Below are 20244 nucleotides of genomic sequence, written 5' to 3'. Positions count from 1 at the left end.
CAGATGATCCTCACCTCAGCCTCCCAAGGAGCTGGGACCACAGGCACATGCTACCATGTCCAGCTAATTTTTGTCTTTTTTTTGGTAGAGACTGAGTTTTGCCTTATTGCCCCAAGTTGATCTTGACTTCCTGGGCTAAAGCAATAGGCCTGCCCTGGCCTCCCCAAGTGCTAGGATTACCGGTATGAGCCACCGTGCGGCCTTCTATCTTGTTTTAAATTTTCCTCTGTATTTTTCTCTCTGGCAAATTGTTTAGGGAGTTTCTTTAGTTTATCAGACTAAATCTCAAGGCTTTCCTTCCGATTTTGACATGTAAACAGTCCCTCATTTCTGCTTATCTAGTGATTATTCCCAAATCTGTGTTTACAGTCTAGCTGTCTCTCCTAAGATCAAGACTCGTTTCTCTAACTACCTGATGGCAGAAACTCCTCTTGGAAGTCTCTCTCCTCTTGCAAGTATCAAGGAGGCAGTTCAAAACTGAACTGGGCATTGGCTCCACTCCTTCTCCTCTTTACTATTAATTCCCTTTCTCTCCTTCTACACGACCACACTAAGCCTTATTTAGGCATCGTTTCTTCTGGGAGACCTTTGTAGAATCTCTGAGGTTATGACAGGCACTAAGGTTTTCTTGACATTCTCAGATTGGGTTAGGTGAACTTTTAGCAACTTACCTTTTTACTAAAAACAGTCATCCCTCAGTATCTGTGGGGAATTGGTTCTAGGACTCCCTAAAGATATCAAAATCTGCATGAGCAGCCCAGGTGAGACCAGCAGAGGCACTTTATAGTCACCTACATGATCGTGACAAATAATAAATCATGTTTAAGCCACAAAGTCCTTTATATAAAATGGTATAGTATTGGCATATAACCTACATGTCTTCCTGTATACTTCAAATCATCTCTAGTTTATAATACCTAATACGATGAAAATACTAAATAGTTGTTACACTGTATTGTTTAGGGAATGACAAGAAAAAAGTCCACACGCGTTCAGAATAGATGCCTTTTTTTCCCCTCTAATATTATGGATCCACAGTTGACTGAATCCACAGATGTGGAACCCATGGTTACCAAGGGCCGACTGTGCACATTTTGACAATTATACTTCTCATCTTACCATGCATTCAACAAATAGAACATGTAAAGTGGTGGTAATGCTGTGATGAAAAACAAAGCAGGGGAAGAGGCTGCATCCATCCAGTGGAAATGATGCCCTTTTCGATCTGCACAAAGAGAAAAAGCTGCTCTCCAAGTTGGGGGTTGGGCGGGTCAGGTATGTACGTTGGTCAGGAAGGGATCTGTAGGCACTTACAGATTTGACGCTAATGAGATGGGAAGCCTCAGGAAAGTTTTGAAGAAAATAAATGACATGATCTGATTCATGTTTCTATCTGACACACTGGCTGCTAGATGGAGAACAAGCTGTATGGGGCAAGAGAGGAAGCAGAGACGATAGGTGGATTTTGCCATAATCCAGTGGTTCATAATCCAACGTCCTCCCAAGGAACAGTTTTGCAATGTCTGGTGACATTTCTGGCTGTCACAACTGTTGGGGCAGGCTGCTAACTGCATCTAGCAGGTAGAAGCTAGGGATGCTGCTAAACATCCTACGATGCACAAGACAGCCCTTCACCCCAACATTGCTGGCCCAAAACGTTGATAGTACCAACGTTGAGAAACTCTGTTATAATCTGTCCTAGAATGTACCTTGGATTGAGATGGTAGTGGTAAGATCTGGAGAACTGCTTAGCTTCTGAATTTTTTTTTTTTTTTTTTGAGATGGAGTCTAGCTCTGTCGCCCCAGGTTGGAGTGCAGTGGTGCGATCTCAGCTCACTGCAAGCTCCACCTCCCGGGTTCACGCCATTTTCTGGCCTCAGCCTCCCGAGTAGCTGGGACTACAGGCGCCCGCCACCACGCCTGGCTCATTTTTTGTATTTTTAGTAGAGATGGGGTTTCACTGTGTTGGCCAGGATGGTCTCGATCTCCTGACCTCATTATCTGCCTGCCTCGGCCTCCCAAAGTGCTGGGATTACAGGCGTGAGCCACCGCGACCGGCCTGAATGTTTTTAAAGTATGGCTGACCATATTCGCTGAGGGATTAAATGTAAGGTATGAGGGGAAAATATTAATCAGACACCAGGGTTTACTGCCTGAGCAATTAGAAGAATGAAGTTCCTCATATGGAGATGAGGAAAAACGTGGAACAGCAGATAAATAGCATGTGCTTGCTTTGTTGGGGCATGTGCAGCAGAGACTGATGGCACCAATGTGCTCAGTTCTGGATATATTAAACTTGAAATGCCTATTTGGCACCAAGTGAACATATCAGGTAGGCAGATGGATAAATGAGTACGAAGTTCAGGGGAGAGGCTGGGGTGGCAATATGAACTTGGGAGTCTCCACATCTAAATACTATTGAAAGCTATAGAACAGGATAAGGTGATACAGGAACTAAACACAAATTGAGGTGAGATCTGAGCCCAGAGGCACTCCCATGTTTAAAAAAGAGGACACCAAAAGATACTAAGGAGAAACCAAGAAGCAGCAGGACTGAGAGTCTGAGAGAATCATACTCATTTGATCGACTGCAACAAATGCTGCTTAGAGGTCAGGCAAACTGAGGACTAAGCAAGGACCACCAGGTCTGGCAACATGGAGGCCAATGCTGATGTGGAAATGAGAGTTTTGGTGGGAAGAGAGCAATACAAGTCTCACAGGTCTGAATTCAAGAGAGAGAACAGCAGAGGAAGGGTAGAGGTGGTAGCCATAAACAATGAGACATTCTCTTGAGGTCTTTTCTTGCAAAGCTGAATGAAGAAACAGGGTTCCAGAGAGGAATTTTTTTTTCTCTCGTTTTACATATGCAAACATATAAAAAAGCTGAAAGAACTGTTTGACAACCACACTTATTTTTACCACGGATTCAACATTTAATGCCGTATTTGTTTTCCCTGTATGTACTGTGTATTGTTTGAAGATAACTTCCCCTGTAAATATACCTGATATACCTCCTAAAATAAGTCCATTCTCCTACATAGCCATAGTAACCAGGAACACACCTAGGAAAATAAAAAATTTATTCCCAAATATATTCTATAGCTGGGTATATTACAATTTCCCCAATATGTGATTTGCAAACCAGGATCAAGTCAAAGTCCATGAACAGCATTTTGTTGTCATGTGTCTTTGGTCTCTATTAATAATAACGACTTTTTGAGAAGACCTGTCTTATAGAATAAATCTGACTGATTATGTCATTTAACTTGTTTTTCTATTCTACAAGGATAGTTTTTTCGGGTAGTGAATACATTTATTACTATTGGCACAGTAGTCTAAAATTAACATTTCCCGATCTCCTTATACCTCTCTGCCCTTTCATTTTCAGAAAATCAATTATTCCAAGATTTGTTTTTCATTTATCATCACTTATTAGCTCTGAAGACTCAACTGAGCAACTTTCAGGGTTTATATACTCTATATTCAGAAAAAAACTACTACCATCTCTCATCTACCCTAAGAATTCATAGGAGAGCATGTCTTAAAGCTGATCAATAACCAAACCAAACATTTTATTGATCATGACAAATTATGTTTGGAAAGCAAAATGAATTTCCTAAAATTTCTTCCCCGATTAGCAAAATAGTGCCTCCTAACACTTGGGGGTGAAAGTTGCTGTCAAATATGCCTACATGACTGGAAATTATGACATCCAAATGAGTTCACTGGGTCTGGTAATAATATGCTCTACACGCTTATGCCTATGTAATAAACAGCTTACATCTGGATGAGAAAATGGATTATACAAATATTTGGGTTTCTACAACTGGTCATTCATCTGTAAGGACTCAAAACAACTTAACATGCAAACTCACCTAACAATGCTTATGGTTAGAATTCCAAAGAATGTTTAGGCATTGTCAGGTTATGTTAGAACATCTTCTGTCACAATCTTCAAGTTATTATCTTTTCTATTGTGTTGAGTAGCTATAGAGGACAAATGAATTGTGCACTCCTGAATTCAATGAACATTTCAAGTTTCCTCACTTACACTGTAGTATTTTTTGCTATCTTACAAAAACTAAGATTACTTAGCATATTTTAAGAAATAAATTACATTCTTAATCATTTTATTTCACTTACTGAACTTCTTTTAAGCTTTGACAATAGAATTTTAATCAAAGCACTGCCACTTGCTTACAGTGATGGTTTTTGGCTCCTTTGGGCCTATGGACTATTTCAGTGACTTTCACTAGCCATCTAGTCCACCTTATTCTAATTACCACTGCAAAAGAAACCTTCACTTGAATAAATCAGTAGATGGAAATCAGACTTCATGAGGCACCTCCCAAGAGACTAGAATATTAACTCATACTAAAATCAAAATTGTAGCTGTTATCACTCATATGGTTTGGCTCTGTGTCCCCATCCAAATCTCATCTTGAATTGTAATCCCCAAGTATCAAAGGAGAAGCCTGGTGTGAAGGGACTGGATCATTGGGCTGGCCTTCCCCCTTGCTGTTCTGGTGATAGAGTTCTCACGAGGGCTGATGGTTTAAATGCATGGGACTTCCTCCTCCTCGCTCTCGCTCTCTCCTGCCACCATGTAAGATGTGCCTTGTTTCCCCTTCGCCTTCTGCCACAATTGCAAGTTTCCTGAGGCCTCCCCAGCCATGCAGAAGTGTGAGTCAATTAAACCTCTTTTCTTTGTAAATTACCTAGTCTCAGGTAGTTCTTTACAGCAGTGTGAAAATAGACTAATACAATCACCTTATGGTAAGTCTGTCTATAAATCACCTGAACTTTCACAGACTATCTAGAACATGCAACCAGAGTAGTTCTTGATCATGCTATATAAATTTCTGACTCAGAAACAGAACTAGACAGGAAGGGGCTGGGAGTAGAGAATCATCCTCTGGACATATTCTCACAGCCTGATCTCTAGGTAGGAAATTTTGTAATATATATAAAAATACAATTATTTCACAAAATTACCATGAAACAATTTTATTGGGATATTAGACATTACTGAATTACTCGTTCTGTGAGATATAAAGTGAAACTAACATGTCATAAAAGTGTGGTAGTCGGCCCTCAAGATGGCCTCCAATGAATCCTACACCTCTTGGTATTCATACTCTTGTGTAGGTAGGTCTGTGTAACCCACAGAATACAACACAGTGACAGTAGGTCACTTCTAAAGTTAGGTTGTAAAAGACACTGTGGTTTCTGCCTCTCTCTCAGATCACGTGCTCTGGTGCCATGTTGTGAAGACACTCAAGCAGCCTTTAGATGACTGCAACCACATAAGAGGCTCTGAACTGGAGCCACTCAGCTAAACCACTCCCAGATTCCTGACCACGTATCATTTCATGCACCATGTATGAAATGACAAATGTTGTTTTAAGCTGTTTGGGAAATAATTTGTTACATACCAAAGTATAACTAATACAATAATATATACTGATCTAACTGAAGTTGTAACTTCATAACTTATTTAGGTACTAAAAATCATAGCAACCCAATGCAAAGTATTAAAAAAAATCCATTAATACCTATTGAGTATTGTTGAAGGCATGAGGAAAGCTCTTTCATACTCCACATAAAACTTCCTTACTGTAATATTCATGGCTGACCTCTACTCTTAACTTCTTTCTAGGATAGGAGGGGCTAAATGATCTGACAGCAGGTTTCGGAGAAAAAATTCGGAGGCTCGGCCAACTTTCTCTCTCCTTTCCACTTGGGATTTGGCTGACTGAAGAGGGTCATTTGTTTTGGCCTGCTGTTACACAGTAGATGCAGTGGGACAAGCTCTATTCTTGCTGATAGAAAAACTCTTAATTTTAAATCTGCCTAGTTCTTTGGAGCTCGTTGTTGCTGCAAATCTCAGCTACCTTTTCCAAACAACTTTTTTCAGTAAACTTACATTTCAATCTTCATCTATCTGATTTAACTGAATCCAAACATAGGCAGATAAAAAAGGTGGGGGCATTGCTTATCAACCTCTAAACTAAGTTTAATTTTGTGCCCTCATGGAGTTTATAGTATATTTGAGGTTTAAACTAAAACACCTGAATGGCTTTAAATATAAACTATAAAAAACACATGATTAACAAACAGGTGAAAAACTGTGATCATTGGTAAGCGTAAGAAAATCTGAGGGAGAAAAAAGTATAGATGCCCAGGACCCATGCCAACTTCATGGAATCATGCATGGGAGCCAAGCAGCTGCAGTTTTAACAAGTTCCCAATACATAGTTGACCCTTGATCAATGCAGGTTTGTAACTGCCTGGGTCCACTTATAAATGGATGTGATTTTTTTCAGTAAGAGTTACACCAAGTGTGCCTGCCTCTCCTCCCTCCCAACATGCTCCTGCTCTTAAGCCTCTGCCATGAGGCTTAAGACAGTAAGAACAACCCATCCTCTTTATTTCAGTAGTTTTGGGGGGTGCAGATGTTTTCTGGTTACATGGATAAGTTTGTTAACGGTAATTTCTGAGATTTTGGCGCAACTGTCACCTGAACAGTGTATACTGTATCCAATATGTAGTCTTTTAACCCCCTTCCAACCTTCCTCCACAACCCCAATCCCCAAAGTCCATTGCATGAATCTTACGCCTCTGTGTTTTCATAGCTTAGCTCCCACTTTTAAGGGAGAACATACCATTTTTGGTTTCCCATTCCTGAGTTACTTCACTTAGAATACTGGCCTCCAGCTCCATCCAAGTTGCTGAAAAAGATATTATTTCATTCCTTTGTATGGCTGAATAGTATTCCATGGTGTACATAAACATTTTCTTTATCCATTCGGCTCCTCTTCTTCAGTCTACTCAATGTGAAGGTGACAAGGATGAAGATCTTTATGATGATCCACTTCCACTTAAAGAAAAGTAAATATATTTACTTTTCCTTATGATTTTCTTAGTAACTTTTTTTCTGTAACTTACTTTATTGTAAGAATACAGTATATAATACATATGAAATATAAAATACGTGTTAGTCAACAATATATGCTATCAGCAAGCTTCCGGTCATCAGTGGGCTATTAGCAGCTACATTTTCTGGGCAGTCAAAAGTTATATGCAGATTTTTAACAGCATGGGGAAGGAGGGGGTGGTCCCTAACCCCTGTATTGCTCAAGGGTCAATTGTAATAATACCTACTTAAGAATCCATGGTATATATGGTAAGTGCAACAACTCTAGAAGAGAGTGCTAGGAGCTGGCAAAGGAAAGAGAAAACAATTTAAAGCAATCTGTAAAGGACATGCAAGGTTTAGATGAGGTGGAAGCGTGAGGGAAAACCAACATCTGCTGTGAGGGCATATGAACTGCCAGACATTGTCCTATGTCTTACCTCGTTTAAGAGAATTTCATTTCATACATGGAAAAACTGAAGCTCAGACAGGTTAAATAATTTGCCTGAGGCCACAAAATTAGTTAAATGACAGAAGTGGGATTAGTAGATGTTTTCATTTTATCAGTGAAACTGAGCCTCAGGGAGGTTACATATTCTGTATGAAGTAACAAAACTGGGATTAATATATGGCCAAGTTTAAATGAGATCTGTAAAACTAATACCTACACTAAAAAAAAAAAAAGAGTGGGAAGGTCTATATTGCTTAGCAAAACAGACCTAGGGAAGCAAATATAAACTTAAAAAATCAGATTAGACCACCAAAAACCAGTCCCCATTTTAACTTATGTGGTCAGAGAACTATATATTAAAGACCACCAAGTGGCTAAAAAATCTCTTTTTAAAAAATGAATCTGTTTTCATTATTCAATAGTTTTTGTCTCAACTGATACATTTACTAAACAATTACTAGCTCCAATTAGCACTCAGTTACAATTCAATCATTAAATTGAACCTCAACTTAGCTGTCAACCTAGTCAAAACAAAGTGATTTTACAGTCATCCTCAGTTGCAGAAGTATAATATTTATGGCTGGAGTCATTTTTAACTAATTTTTTTAAAAGATTGCTTTATAACAATGCATTGTAAGAGTTCTTTGTGGTTAATACTGCTTTTTTTTTTTTTGAGACGGAGTCTCGCTCTGTTGCCCAGACTGAAGTGCGGTGGTGCAATCTTGGATCTGAGGCTCCTGCCTCAGCTTCCCGAGTAGTTGGGACTACAGGTACGTGCCACCATGCCCAGCTAATTCTTTGTATTTTTAGTAAAGATGGGGTTTCACCATGCTGCCCAGGCTGGTCTCCAACCCTGTGATCCGCCCACCTCAGCCTTCCAAAGTGCTGGGATTACAGCTATTTTAAGGACTTTTTAAAAAGTGAAGCTAAACATTTATTCATCCCTATTCTTCATCTATAGGGACTTGTGCTCCATTTTTCTTTGAAGACCAAAGTAAAAATTCACTTTTGTGAGGGCCTTCCTATAATTAAAATTAATCATTTTTTCCTCCATAGCTTCTACAAAACATTACTTGTACAACTCTATTTAGCACTTATTTCATTCCACCTTGTATGAAAGCTATTTGTTTACAAACATTTCTACTTCTCTTTAGGAATAAGGACTGTACATTATTCACCATTGTATTCTCCCTGCATTTATGGCAGCCCTTTGCACATTCAATACAAGCTTTTTGGCCCTGTGCATCTCTTCATCTGTACCCTCTAAAACATCCTTTATAAAAAACCAGTAAGTGTAAAAAAAAAAAAAAAAAAAAAGGCCATTGATGAATAATAGGTTTCTCAATAAGAAAAGCTTATCAATTATGCATACATCTGAACTAACAAACATGAAGGAAATAGGCTATTTAATACATTGTTTTAAATGTAGGTTTGATCAGCCATGTAAATTGAAAATTGGGAGTCACCAAGATAATTCATCAACAAATATGCACTATGTATACTAGACACTACGTAGGTGATGGTGAACCAAAGAGATGTCGTCCTTGCTCTCACAGATCTCACAACCTACTATGGGGCCAAAAATATATGTATACATATATACACACACATACACGTATATATACATATACACATACACACACACACACGCTATAAGGAAAACAAATAGGTGGTAACAATTAGAGTGGGGGTAGAGGACAGAGGGCTTCTCAAATAGGGTGGACAGCTTGACACAAGACACTCGAGCTAAGACTCCAAGGATGAGAAGAGTCAGTTACGTAAAGAGAAGGGGACTAGCATGGTCAGCAGGTAGCTGAGGCCCTAAAGGGGAGGGTCATGTGCTGCAATGCCAGCTTCAAGCGAACACAGTTACTAAAGCATATCTAACCTCCTATGTGAATGTAGTTACTAAAGCATATCCTCCAACTTTCTATTTTTCTTTTGCTATTGTTTCTACTACCACTTCTCCTTTTCTGGTGATAATTATTTTAAATTTTCTGGCTAAATTAAAATGATGGCATGAACTCTGGGGAAACTAAGACTACCTATTTCCAAATAATCCTAAATTCCTTCCAGTCCTTATGACTGATCAATTCATCTTGAAGTGACAACTACGTCCCAATTAGGAAAGAGTGTTTCTTTATATGCACTTAATTTTTTGATTTGGAGGCTTCCTGATTGCTAATCAGCATGTTGTGTGATTACTTCAACAAGTACTTACAGAACGTTATTCTGTCACTGGAAAAACGCTCTGCTGCTTTCTGAAGTTTAGGTTGCTCTAGAGTCTAGGAAGAGTGAATGTACCTAAAGCAGTTCCTAATTACTGGACAGTCTCAAATCTGCTAGAGCTACACATCCAATTATGAGAATATACTGGAAAAAGCCCTGGATTAGAAATGAGAGGATGTAGGTTTTAGTACCAGGTCAGCCACCTTGTTAACGCAAATTTGAGTAAATGGTTTATTTCTTTTAGGCCTTGTTTTTTTTTTTTGACAGAGCCTTGTCTCTGTGCTCCACGCTGGAGTGCTGAGGCACGCGATCGGGTCCCTGCAGTCTCTACCTCCCAGGTTCAAGCCATTTTCGTGCCTCAGCCTCCTGAGTAGCTGGGATTACAGGCATGTGCCACCACACCCTCGAACTCCTGACCTCAAGTGATCCACTTGCCTCAGCCTCCCAAAGTGCTGGGATTACAGGTGTGAGCCACTGTGCCTAGCCTTACACCTTGTTTTCTTACTGGTAAAGTAGAAATATCTAGAATTTGCATGCTACACAAATTCAACCATATATGCTTGGCAAAAAATTTTAAAGAAAAGTATCAGCTTAAGAGTACTAATAGAGTACATGCCTTGGAATAAGCATGAGCTGGAAAGAACAAACCTGTTGTTACATCACTCATTTCTGTTCTCACATGCCGCTCATTGTAAATCTTGCTCAGTGGCATGATTTTAGTGTTTAAAGAAGATTTATTTGTTTGTTTGTTTAGGACAAAGTCCCTACACATAATCTACTTGCTTCATATACATACATATGTATATTATGTATGTACATACATGCTATCAGTGCTCACATGAAAAAACAGCCATTCAGGTGATGTGATTTATCTCATACGCTTACTTTAGAGTCAACAGGGTGTTGACTCCACTATACAATACTGGCATAGAGAACACATAAGTCAAAGTACACAGGACCCAGCTGTACCATTGGCTAGGGCACAAATACATTCACATATGTGCAGAACGATGTACGTAGAAAGGTCTTCATTGTACAATGCTCTTTAATAAAGATCTGAAAAAAAAAACACCTAAATGTTCAAAAGGATAGGGTTGATGAAAGAATGGTACATTATAAAATGGAAGATTATGCAGCCATAAAAATCAGGAAATACCTTAAATAATAACAGAACAACTTTTAAGGTTAAGTGAACAAATAAGGTACATAATCACCATGCATGGTATGTACCATTTACATAGAAAAGGGGAAGACAATTAAAATATATATAGTAATTTATTTGCTCTCACATGTGCAAAATTTTTCTGAAAAATGTACCAGAAACTGGTAGCACTCGTTGCTTCCTAGGCAGAAAATGACTTCACTGAGTATCCTTTTGTACCTTTTGAATTTTGAACCATGTGAATAAATGTGTTTCCTATGAACAAAAATGACAAGTTTAGATCAGCAAGACAGCAGTTTGAGATGAAATGTGATCACACCCTTAGTAGGAAAAACTTTTTGAAGTAGGCGGTACTTCTAAGAGTAAATACCCATACATGGAATATTGAAACTGTAAGGAACTTTCCTTAAGACAGCCATCTATTCCAAACTTCTCATTTTATAGATCTGTAAACTGAGACCTTAAAAATTTAGTGACTTGCGTAAGGTCACACAGCAGAAGAGATGGGATTAGATGTCAGACATTCCAGTATCAACTTTACACTATTATCATACCATCTTCTCATTTTCTATGGGCAAAACAGAACCAAGTAAGTTTGGGCTACATTACAAGCTGTCATTTTTTTTTTTTTTTGAGACAAGAGTCTCGCTCTGTCACCCAGGCTGGAGTGCAGTGGTGTGATCTCAGCTCATTGCAATCTCTAACCTCCGGGGTTCAAGCAATTCTCCTTGTCTTAGCCTCCCGTGTAGCTGGGATTACAGGCGCCTCCCACTGTGCCCAGTTAATTTTTGTGTTTTTTTTTTTTTTAGCAGAGACGGGGTTTCACCACCTTGGCCAGGCTGGTCTTGAACTCCTGACCTCATGATTAAGCCTCCCAATGTGCTGGGATTACAGGTGTGAGCCACCATGCCCAGCCGAGTTGTCATGTTTTATCTAAATTTTAGAGCCTAAAGTATAAACTAACCTTCAGCCCTGAAACTACTAATTTCTTATTTGGATCACTATATGGCTAAACTTACAAATATGCTGTGCATACCTCTATCATTGCATGTATACAATATGATAGATGCACGATATGACAGATACACAATATGATACACGTACTTTTTCTATCCTACCATATCTGAATTTACTGAAAGAACTAAAATGTCTTCATTTTTTAAATATACACATGCATAGCACAAGTGTGTTGCCAAAAATATGAATACAGGTTTACAATTCCTTAACTACAACCCAAGGGTTGGATGTGTTTTAGAAATAAGAATTTCATACAATTTTTAAGTGTTACAAGGTATATAAACCAATATATAACATCCCACATACCAGGGGCCAAGGGCAGCGCCCCATAATCAAACATATTAATATAGTTTCAGCAAAACACATGGGCTAAAGACTATATACAGCTTCTCAATAGTTCAGGTCATATTTTGCTACCAAATGAATTTTGTTGCCAAGCTTAAAAAGTTTTTGGTTTTCAGAGCTTTCTGAATGTTAGTCTGAGATGTGGGATTACAGACTGTACTCATAGAGTGCTTCTAGAAAGCACAGCCAGTCACTTCGACTCTTATCTTTTTGATGAGACTAGAAAAATAAATCATAGCAAGTAGCTTTTATATTCCAGGTTTGGGCCAAAGACTTGTACTGTGGTTAAGGAATCTAACTTAGCAGAAGACGCAAGAGCTGACATCGTGAGTGGCTAAAATGAGGGGGAGAAAAAAAAGAAAATCCTAATCATACAGCACTGAACTACTGCAGCTGTTCGTTAGTTATTAATTTAATAAAAGCTTCCTCCCTTTAAACCAGGAGTTTATAACTGGAAATAGGTCAATAAAATTTCTGTCCCACACTGCTCACAAGCGGATGGAGGCAATGAGCTTTAATCCCACTGGAAGGTACTGCACTCTGTCTAGGACCAGGATATGTAGAAAAAAGCATTTCAAATATATAGGAATGAGGAGATAGGTATACACTATTCTCAACTTGGGACCGTTACTCTGTAATATAAACGAAAGGGGTTTGTTTTCTAGTCAATCTCTGCTGATCTCCTGTATCAAAGTTCTTGTGAGTCTTGTACTATCTTTTACAAAGGGAAAAAGCTCCAGAGCGAAAACACAGAACACGCTAAAGTCCCTTCCTTTCTCTTTACAACTCAAGCCCCACTTCCATTTTGTTTGTTACTAATTATTTTTCTGAAAAAATATTAAATTCACACTAAAAGACTAAAATTCAACTTTGCAGACAACAATGTTTTAAAAAACATAATTCAGTTTGGTGATGTTGTTTTGCAGTCTTACAATTTCAGCTATATTTTAACTGAACCAATTGTTTTGTTCAATTTATAAGTTAATACTCAGCAAGTGTGTTTTTTACAAATAGTGTATTCCATTCTAAAAATGGAAGTAGCAGTGGTGAGCAAGAAAACAACCCTCTGAGTTTTGGCTGTTTCAGGAGGAAGCACTACTTTCTCCAATTTTATTCACAATTCATAAAAAAGAAAAACCTAACTAGCTAGAAATATACAAATACATTAATAATCTAGTAAAGCAACAGATAAAGGTAAACTAACCAGCCTATTTTTGTCTGGAGAAACCCCAACAAACTCTGCTGGATTCCTTGGCTATATGCATTCAGAAGCACCAAAAACTAAAATCCTTTTTACTAAATAATTTATTCCACACGAGACTTGTTTCCTCCATACCACCCTACCCAAATTATCAGCATTATTCCAGAATATAATCATTTAGTTTGAAACGACTAAAAAACCCCACACTCCAAAATACCAATTGTGGTTAGTCTGTAAAGAAATGGTCTGAAACTACAAAATGTTATCCTAGGACACACAACCAATCGACCAAAAGGACTTCTGGAATATGCTGCCCCCAAGATTTAGAATGCACAGGCAGAAATAGCATACGCGGTCACGATGTCCCTTAAGCCACATGACCTTCCTACGAAAGCAGAGGCTTAAACTTATAAATGAGAACTCCCCCTTTCTCTGAAGTTAAAACAAGGCAGGGCAGCTGGAATTAGTGCAGCAGGGACAGAACGGCTGCTGACTAGTCAGAACGGGTCGTGGAATGCAAAGTCCCTGTGCTTTCGCTGCTCCCCTTACCGTGAGAAGATCTGGGAGGGAGGAAAGGAGGAGAAACACCCCAGAATCCTGGTAGAAAAGCCCCTGGCCTCGAAGATGGGCTCTAGGGAGACAGGGAGGGGCAGCTCCGTGTGTGATGACCCTTTGTGAACATGCACTCTGTGGCAGCTTCGGCTCCACCGAGGCTTTGGGAGAGCGGACTACGGATGCCCAGCGCGACCCAGCTGTGAAGGCCGCGCCGGCGGAGAGGCTCCATGGCACCCCCGCCAGCTTCCGGAGCCCTTCCCTCTCCCACCTCCGCGGGTCACCCCAGGGCCCAGCGGCTCCCGATCACGCTCGCGCGGACCACGCAACAGCGACGCAGAAGCCGGTCTCTTTCCTCAGTGTAATCCCTCCGCAGCAGGCCGCGCACTAGTTTTAATCACGCCCCACCCCCTGGCCGCTGGCGCCACCTCCGCCACTCGGGCGCTTTCCAGCAGCTTCCAGAAACGTCGCCTCCCCAAACCCAGCCACTCACACATGGCGGGCTCAACAACCACCGGCCCCGCCCCTCCTCGTCGCCGCAGTCGCAACTGCGTCTGCGGCCACAGGGCGGACAGCCACGCCTCTGCGGAGCGCAACCGGAAGTGCTCATGTCTTCACCTTCCCCGCCACGCATCCGTTCTTTCAGGCCCTGCGTGCAGCAGGAAGGAGGACTCTTTTACTGCGGACTGAAGCCGGAAGCCGCCTTCCTAGTGGAGACGCGAGTGGGGGAGGAGCAGTCCGAGGGGAACGTGGGTTGAACGTTGCAACTAGGGTGGAGGTCAAGCTGGAACAAGAGTTCCGATCGACCCGGTACCAAGAAGGGGAAGTGCCCGCGGCAGGTAACGGAGAAGAGGGAGGGGTTTCTTTCCGCTCCCGAAATTGGGAAAAGAAACAGAGCTGGGATGACCTATGGGGTAGTCGGCGCGCTGAAAGGGTGGGCTGGGCTGGGACGAGGTTCAAGTGGGAAAGATTGATGATTAAAGTATAGAGTTGGACTTACAGATCCGTTTGGGCTCAGAGAGGTGAACGCTGAAGAGAAACCAGAGTTTGTTTTCGTTTTCCAACGAGCGTTGAGTTGGGCAGGGTTAACGGACCCTCCGCCTCTTGGGGCTTCTTAGGTTGGGTGTTGAAACTTACCTCCTTTGGTGCTGTTAGTCTCTGATTCAAGATAGTTGGGTTTGGTACCAGACAGGGCTGGGTGCAGAAAGCCGACCCTGTTCCTCGGCTTCCAGGTCGGTTGTGGCCTCGCTCTTGACAGTTCACGTGCCGAGCCTACTCGCTCGGCAAGCTCAAATGGGTGGGTATAAGGCCCCCTCTTCGAACAGCTGTTTCCCTGGGTTTCTCCATTTTGCACTCAGGAGTGTGAATTAAGTTTAATTGCATAGTTTCTGCAGTTCCCAGGGCCAGCTTGACACTTTCATTGTGCTATATAACTGGCTTCATGCTTGGCTAATAATTCACATTAAGGCTTCTGGAGTATAAGTGGCCCACAGAAGTATGAAAAGGGGATATTAGAAGAAAGATGCTGGGGGTGAAGTAGAGCTGAGGAAGATAGAACTGGAAAGCTGGGTTGTTTTCACAGTACAATGAGCTTTAGGTTATAGTACTACCTTTAGGTTATAATGGGCTGTTTTGACGGACTTTGCTGTAATCAGGCTGGAGTAAATAGAGAATTTTAAGCTAAGCATTGACAGGCTTAGACTTATCTTATGGTGGCATCATTTTGACAGTGGTATGGAAGGGAAAGAGGTAGAGATTTGAGACTGTCCACAGAATTTGGTGACTTACTGTGCGAACAGGGAAATAAGGAATAGGGAACAACTCAGACTTTCTAGCCTGTGTGTTTCGAAGGATGGAGACGCCCACATTTAAGTGCGATCTGGGAAGGAGGAGCAGATTGTTTTTGAAGGGAGGAAGAGCAGCTACTTAGGGTCAAATTAAGTTGTAAAATCCACCCCAGAATTTTGTATGTAACTCAAAGTGAATTGTATTTGGAAGAAGACCTGGGGAGCCCACCTCTGGTATTTTTTTTATGTCCCCCGTATGGACAAATAAACCTCTGGTAGTAAATGAATTTTCTTTTGGGGGATTCTTATATTCAGGATTTCAACCACCAGCCTATCTTTTTCCCGCTGAAATGTTGGGTGACGGAATCAGGAGAGCAGATTTGGAGGCTCTTTATATTTTATAATTGAGAGAGACAAAGAGAAAACCGTTTGATTTGAAAAAGTTTTCTAGGTTCCCTCAGGTAGTTGGAAATTTTCATCAAAAACAGTTTATTCAAGGTACATAGCCTACTAGTTTCCTATTTGAGAGTACCGCAGAATGATACAACGTGTACTGCTTCTCTACGCAGAATGAAGTATAACATGAGCACCAAATAGTAGCTTTAATTTGTCAGGTGCTAAACTTTTTACATGCTGTATCTCATTTAATTCTTAGAAGAAACTAATTTTACAAGTAAGTTTCGGAACCAACATCCACAGGTACAAAGCCTGCGAAGCAGGAACCGTGGAAGTTTGACTCCTACATTGTTCCCTTTTGTAAGTAGATTATAAATAGAACCAGCCAAAGGGTAATAAGTTGTCTGTGCCTAAAAAGAAAGAAAAAAGTTAGCATCAGTAGTTCTCACCAGAAGGGGTGATTTTGCCTACCGGGGGACATTTGGCAAGTCAGGAAACTTTTGGCTGTTGGATCTAGAGGGTAAAGGTCAGTGACGCTGCTACACATCGTCAGTGCATAGGACAGCCTTCATAAACAATTATTTGGTCAAAGTTATCTGTGATGTTGCAGTTGAGAAACGCTGTCTTACGGTTATTTCTAAAGGAATAGAAACTTAAGATTCACTGATTTTCTTTAAAAAGCAGTTTTATTTTTGAAGTTATTCCTTGGCTTGAAAGGTTTGTGAAGTTTCTACAGCTGAACCAGAATAGCATAATTAGCTTTTAAAGTGAATTATGAGCCATCGATTCCCAGGAGATGGGTGTCATAGAATCATGGATTCGGATTTGGGAAAGACTTATGCCTAGAATTATTTTACAACATTTCTGCTAAGTGGTAATTCTCCTCTGCCCTAAAGGTCTCCTGTATTTGATTTTCCTATAATTGTAAACCCACAATTAAAATACTCTTAATTATTTTTTGCTTACACTGAGCTCCGGTCTCTCGTAATTTTTACTCTATTAAATGTAGTTCTACGCCATGGGACTAAGCTCAAAACAAGCTTGCCACATATGTAATTTGTACTAGGACGGTGTTTATATTTTTGTTCTGATAACAGAAGCAGTTAAATGTGGTGTAAATTAGATCATTTACAAATAATAATTTGTTAGCAGCTTTTAATAAGTAGTATTGTAGTATTTTTCCCAACTGATGAGTATTCATGTTCTTGGTAGTTGAAAACAATAGGAATGTATGGAATAGATGGTTCATTGTTTCTTTTGTTCCTGTCAGATAGTGGCACAATGGATCTGGGGTTTTTCTCTGTATAATGCTGGCATATTTGTTTCAAAGTGTACATAGACTCTAAGAAGTTAGGTTTTCCAATTCTGGTCAATATAGTTTGCCTTAAATAGTAGCTACCTCTGCTGCAAGTTTTATTTAATTTGTTCACAAATGAGTCTGCTATGAAAACTGGTCACTGCCCTCTGTTCACAAATTTGCTAGGTTTGTAAATGTAGGTATCATTTGCACTTCAAGATTATAATTTTAGAATATGTTTATTCCAGGACATATAGCCCTCAAAATCTACTTAATATATATGTCTTGTAAAATAGCATGGTTCTTTTTTATAGTAAATAGAATTTTTATTTAATTGTATATTGACTTTTTTTTTCCAGGGTTCATTGAAAAAATCGTTAGTGATATTGACATGTCTCAAGTGACATAAATTAGCCAATGACTCGGAATGATGGATTCTCCGAAGATTGGAAATGGTTTGCCAGTGATTGGACCAGGGACTGATATAGGGATATCTTCACTCCACATGGTGGGGTATTTGGGAAAAGTTAGTGAACTTATTTTTTGCCTGAGTGCAAAGTTTTTTTTTTTTTTCTGTATTTTTGAGACTTAAATTCAATTTTGATGTTACCAGTTAACTTCTAAAAAAATAGTGTCTTCCACGGAAATCTTATAGTAATGGCGAAAGATTGTTTTAATGTTTTTACCTCTCTTGTGTTTTATTGATACATGAAAGTGGAAATAAAACATAGACCTTATGATTTACTGTTCTTTGAAAATATGGTACATAAAATCTCCCTGGTAGTTGATGTTACTTTTTTTCTTGCAAATAAAATTGATGCTATTCTTAACATTTAACATTTAATATTTAAAACCATAACATAATTCTTTCTGGAATAATAGCTGTATTTAAAGGCTTATATGCATTTCTTTTATTTGCCATATTTAAAATATCTTGCCAGGATACTTGTAATAGAAAATTATAATTTTTTCTGGTTACCTTTCCATCTAACTTTTAATATTTTGAATTATTCTAGGAATGTCTGTATTTTAATTTGCTTTATTTCTCTTTTAGAATTATGATTCAGCTAAAGTTCCATCAGATGGGTATTGCCCTGCTTGTAGAGAGAAGGGAAAGTTAAAAGCCTTAAAGACTTACCGAATTAGTTTTCAAGAATCTATCTTTTTGTGTGAGGATCTGCAGGTAAAGTATTAATCTTATATAGTATATATAAGATTTTTCTTTTTTGTTTTTTTAAAAGTTTACTCATTTTTTGTTTTTTAGGCTGGATTTTTAATATGTAATCTCAGTTTCTAAATCTGTGTGGTATACAATGTTATTTTTCCACCTACCTTTCCCTGGTTGCATAAAGATCTTTGTTTTTATTGCTGTTTGACTTGAGAGAGGAGAAAATACATTTCAAGTTCTTTTTTTTAACCTTTTGGAGGTCTTTGTTAGCTATTAGCATCTAGTAGTTACTCTCTCATCTCTTTGGTTTATCTTTGCAACTGATGGGAAAAGTTGCGAATCTCTAATGTACCTGGAAGATTATTTTGAAAATTGGTTAGTCTAAAACCAGTATATATACTCTGAACCAAATAGAACATAGAATCTTGTAAATTCTAAAAGACCCTTTTAGAAGCTCTAGATAGCTTTTAAAATTACAGTAATTTGTACCCACTGGTACAGCTTTTATATAGCAGCTCATTAAATTCTATAATACTCCACATTTTATTGTATTTGACAGTTTATGAGACTGTCTCATACACATTTAATTCTCAGAACTTTGCAGGATTTGTATTCCTATTTCATGAATAAGAAAATAGATGGATTTCAGAGGGTTTAGGAACATAGGATCCTGATACAGTGGCAGAGCTGCGGTTGGAATACAGACTTCTAATTTTGGATCTGTTTATTCCAGCAAAAAATTAACAGTTCATCAGAATTACCTAGAGTGCTTTTAATAAATTTCTGAGTATCAACCCCAGATGCTGGTTCAGTAGAGTTGGCCCAGAATTCTGTGGTTTTGTAACATTTGAGGATGAGTCTGATCATCAGCCAGCCAGGTTTGGAAAATACTAGACTTAATCACGTGGTTGTTAATAGATACTTATGCTGGGTATAATTTGAAGTAAAGTAATCCCAGGCATGTCTACAAATATAAATTTCTTTATGCATATATTCAATAATTTTTTTATGAGTGTCACTGTTTGGCATTGTTCCAGATACAATGTTAGGATACAATAATAAAACAAAAATTTCTTGCCCTTAAGGAGGTTATGTTGTAGAGTGGGAAAGACAATAAACAAATATGTGTTTCTGTGTCATGTGATAAAAAGTGCTGTGGAGAAAAATAAGGCAGTAGGTACTGGAATGCCAAAGTAGGGGGAGTTTGCAATTTTAATTAAGTTGGTGAGGGCAATGCTTCAATGAGAAAGTGAAATTCGAGCAAAAGCCTGAAAGAGGTGAAGAGCAGTGAGCTTGCTAGGCAGGGGAAGCAAGTTCCAGGGAGACCCTGAGAGAATGGAGGCTGCCTGTGATATTTGTGCTACTGCAATGAAACCAGCAGGGCAATAGAAGGTGGATCAGAAAAATAATGGGGGAGCTGGGCCAAGTAGGGTCTTATAGGCCATTGTAAGCTTTCTGGCTTTTACTATGGGTGGAACCAGGAACCATGGCAGAGATGTTGGCAGAGGAGTGACACAAGTTGACTTCAGTGTTAAAAGCATTACTGTGGCTGCACTGTTGAAAATATATGTAATGGGCAAGATCTAAAGCAGGGAGATTAGTTATAGTATAATATGAATTATATTTGGTCCTTGCCTCTGGTTTCTGTCACAGAGCTAAAACTCTTGGAATTTCCTGAGTGACAAGAGTGTCCTGTTATTCATAATGAGCCTGTTGGCTAACA

General features: G+C 39.3%; 1 protein-coding gene and 1 long non-coding RNA gene across 3 annotated transcripts in view; one reads left to right on the top strand and one right to left on the bottom strand.

Annotated features, from left to right (window-relative positions):
- Positions 1 to 4991: 4991 nt before the first annotated feature.
- LOC116418591 lies at positions 4992 to 14264 on the bottom strand. The gene is made up of 2 exons (XR_004228692.1): positions 13871 to 14264; positions 4992 to 6880 (listed from the first exon to the last, which is right to left on the bottom strand). It is a non-coding gene; the product is annotated as an uncharacterized LOC116418591 (long non-coding RNA).
- An 83-nt stretch (positions 14265 to 14347) lies between these two features.
- The window catches only part of USPL1 (ubiquitin specific peptidase like 1), a 43087-nt gene continuing 37190 nt past the window's right edge, over positions 14348 to 20244 (top strand). The window contains exons 1-3 of one of the 2 annotated variants that reach the window (XM_023208766.2): positions 14432 to 14712; positions 17713 to 17879; positions 18408 to 18536. In XM_023208766.2, the coding sequence (XP_023064534.1) occupies positions 17781 to 17879; positions 18408 to 18536 (228 nt within the window). In that variant the 5' untranslated portion in view covers positions 14432 to 14712; positions 17713 to 17780. Of the gene's footprint in view, positions 14713 to 17712; positions 17880 to 18407; positions 18537 to 20244 lie in introns of both variants that reach the window. The other variant, XM_023208767.1, reaches the window with a different exon arrangement.

This window comes from Piliocolobus tephrosceles, chromosome X, assembly GCF_002776525.5.
Source record: "Piliocolobus tephrosceles isolate RC106 chromosome X, ASM277652v3, whole genome shotgun sequence".
Taxonomy (NCBI): domain Eukaryota; kingdom Metazoa; phylum Chordata; class Mammalia; order Primates; family Cercopithecidae; genus Piliocolobus; species Piliocolobus tephrosceles.
This window is presented reverse-complemented; position numbering and strand designations above follow the sequence as displayed.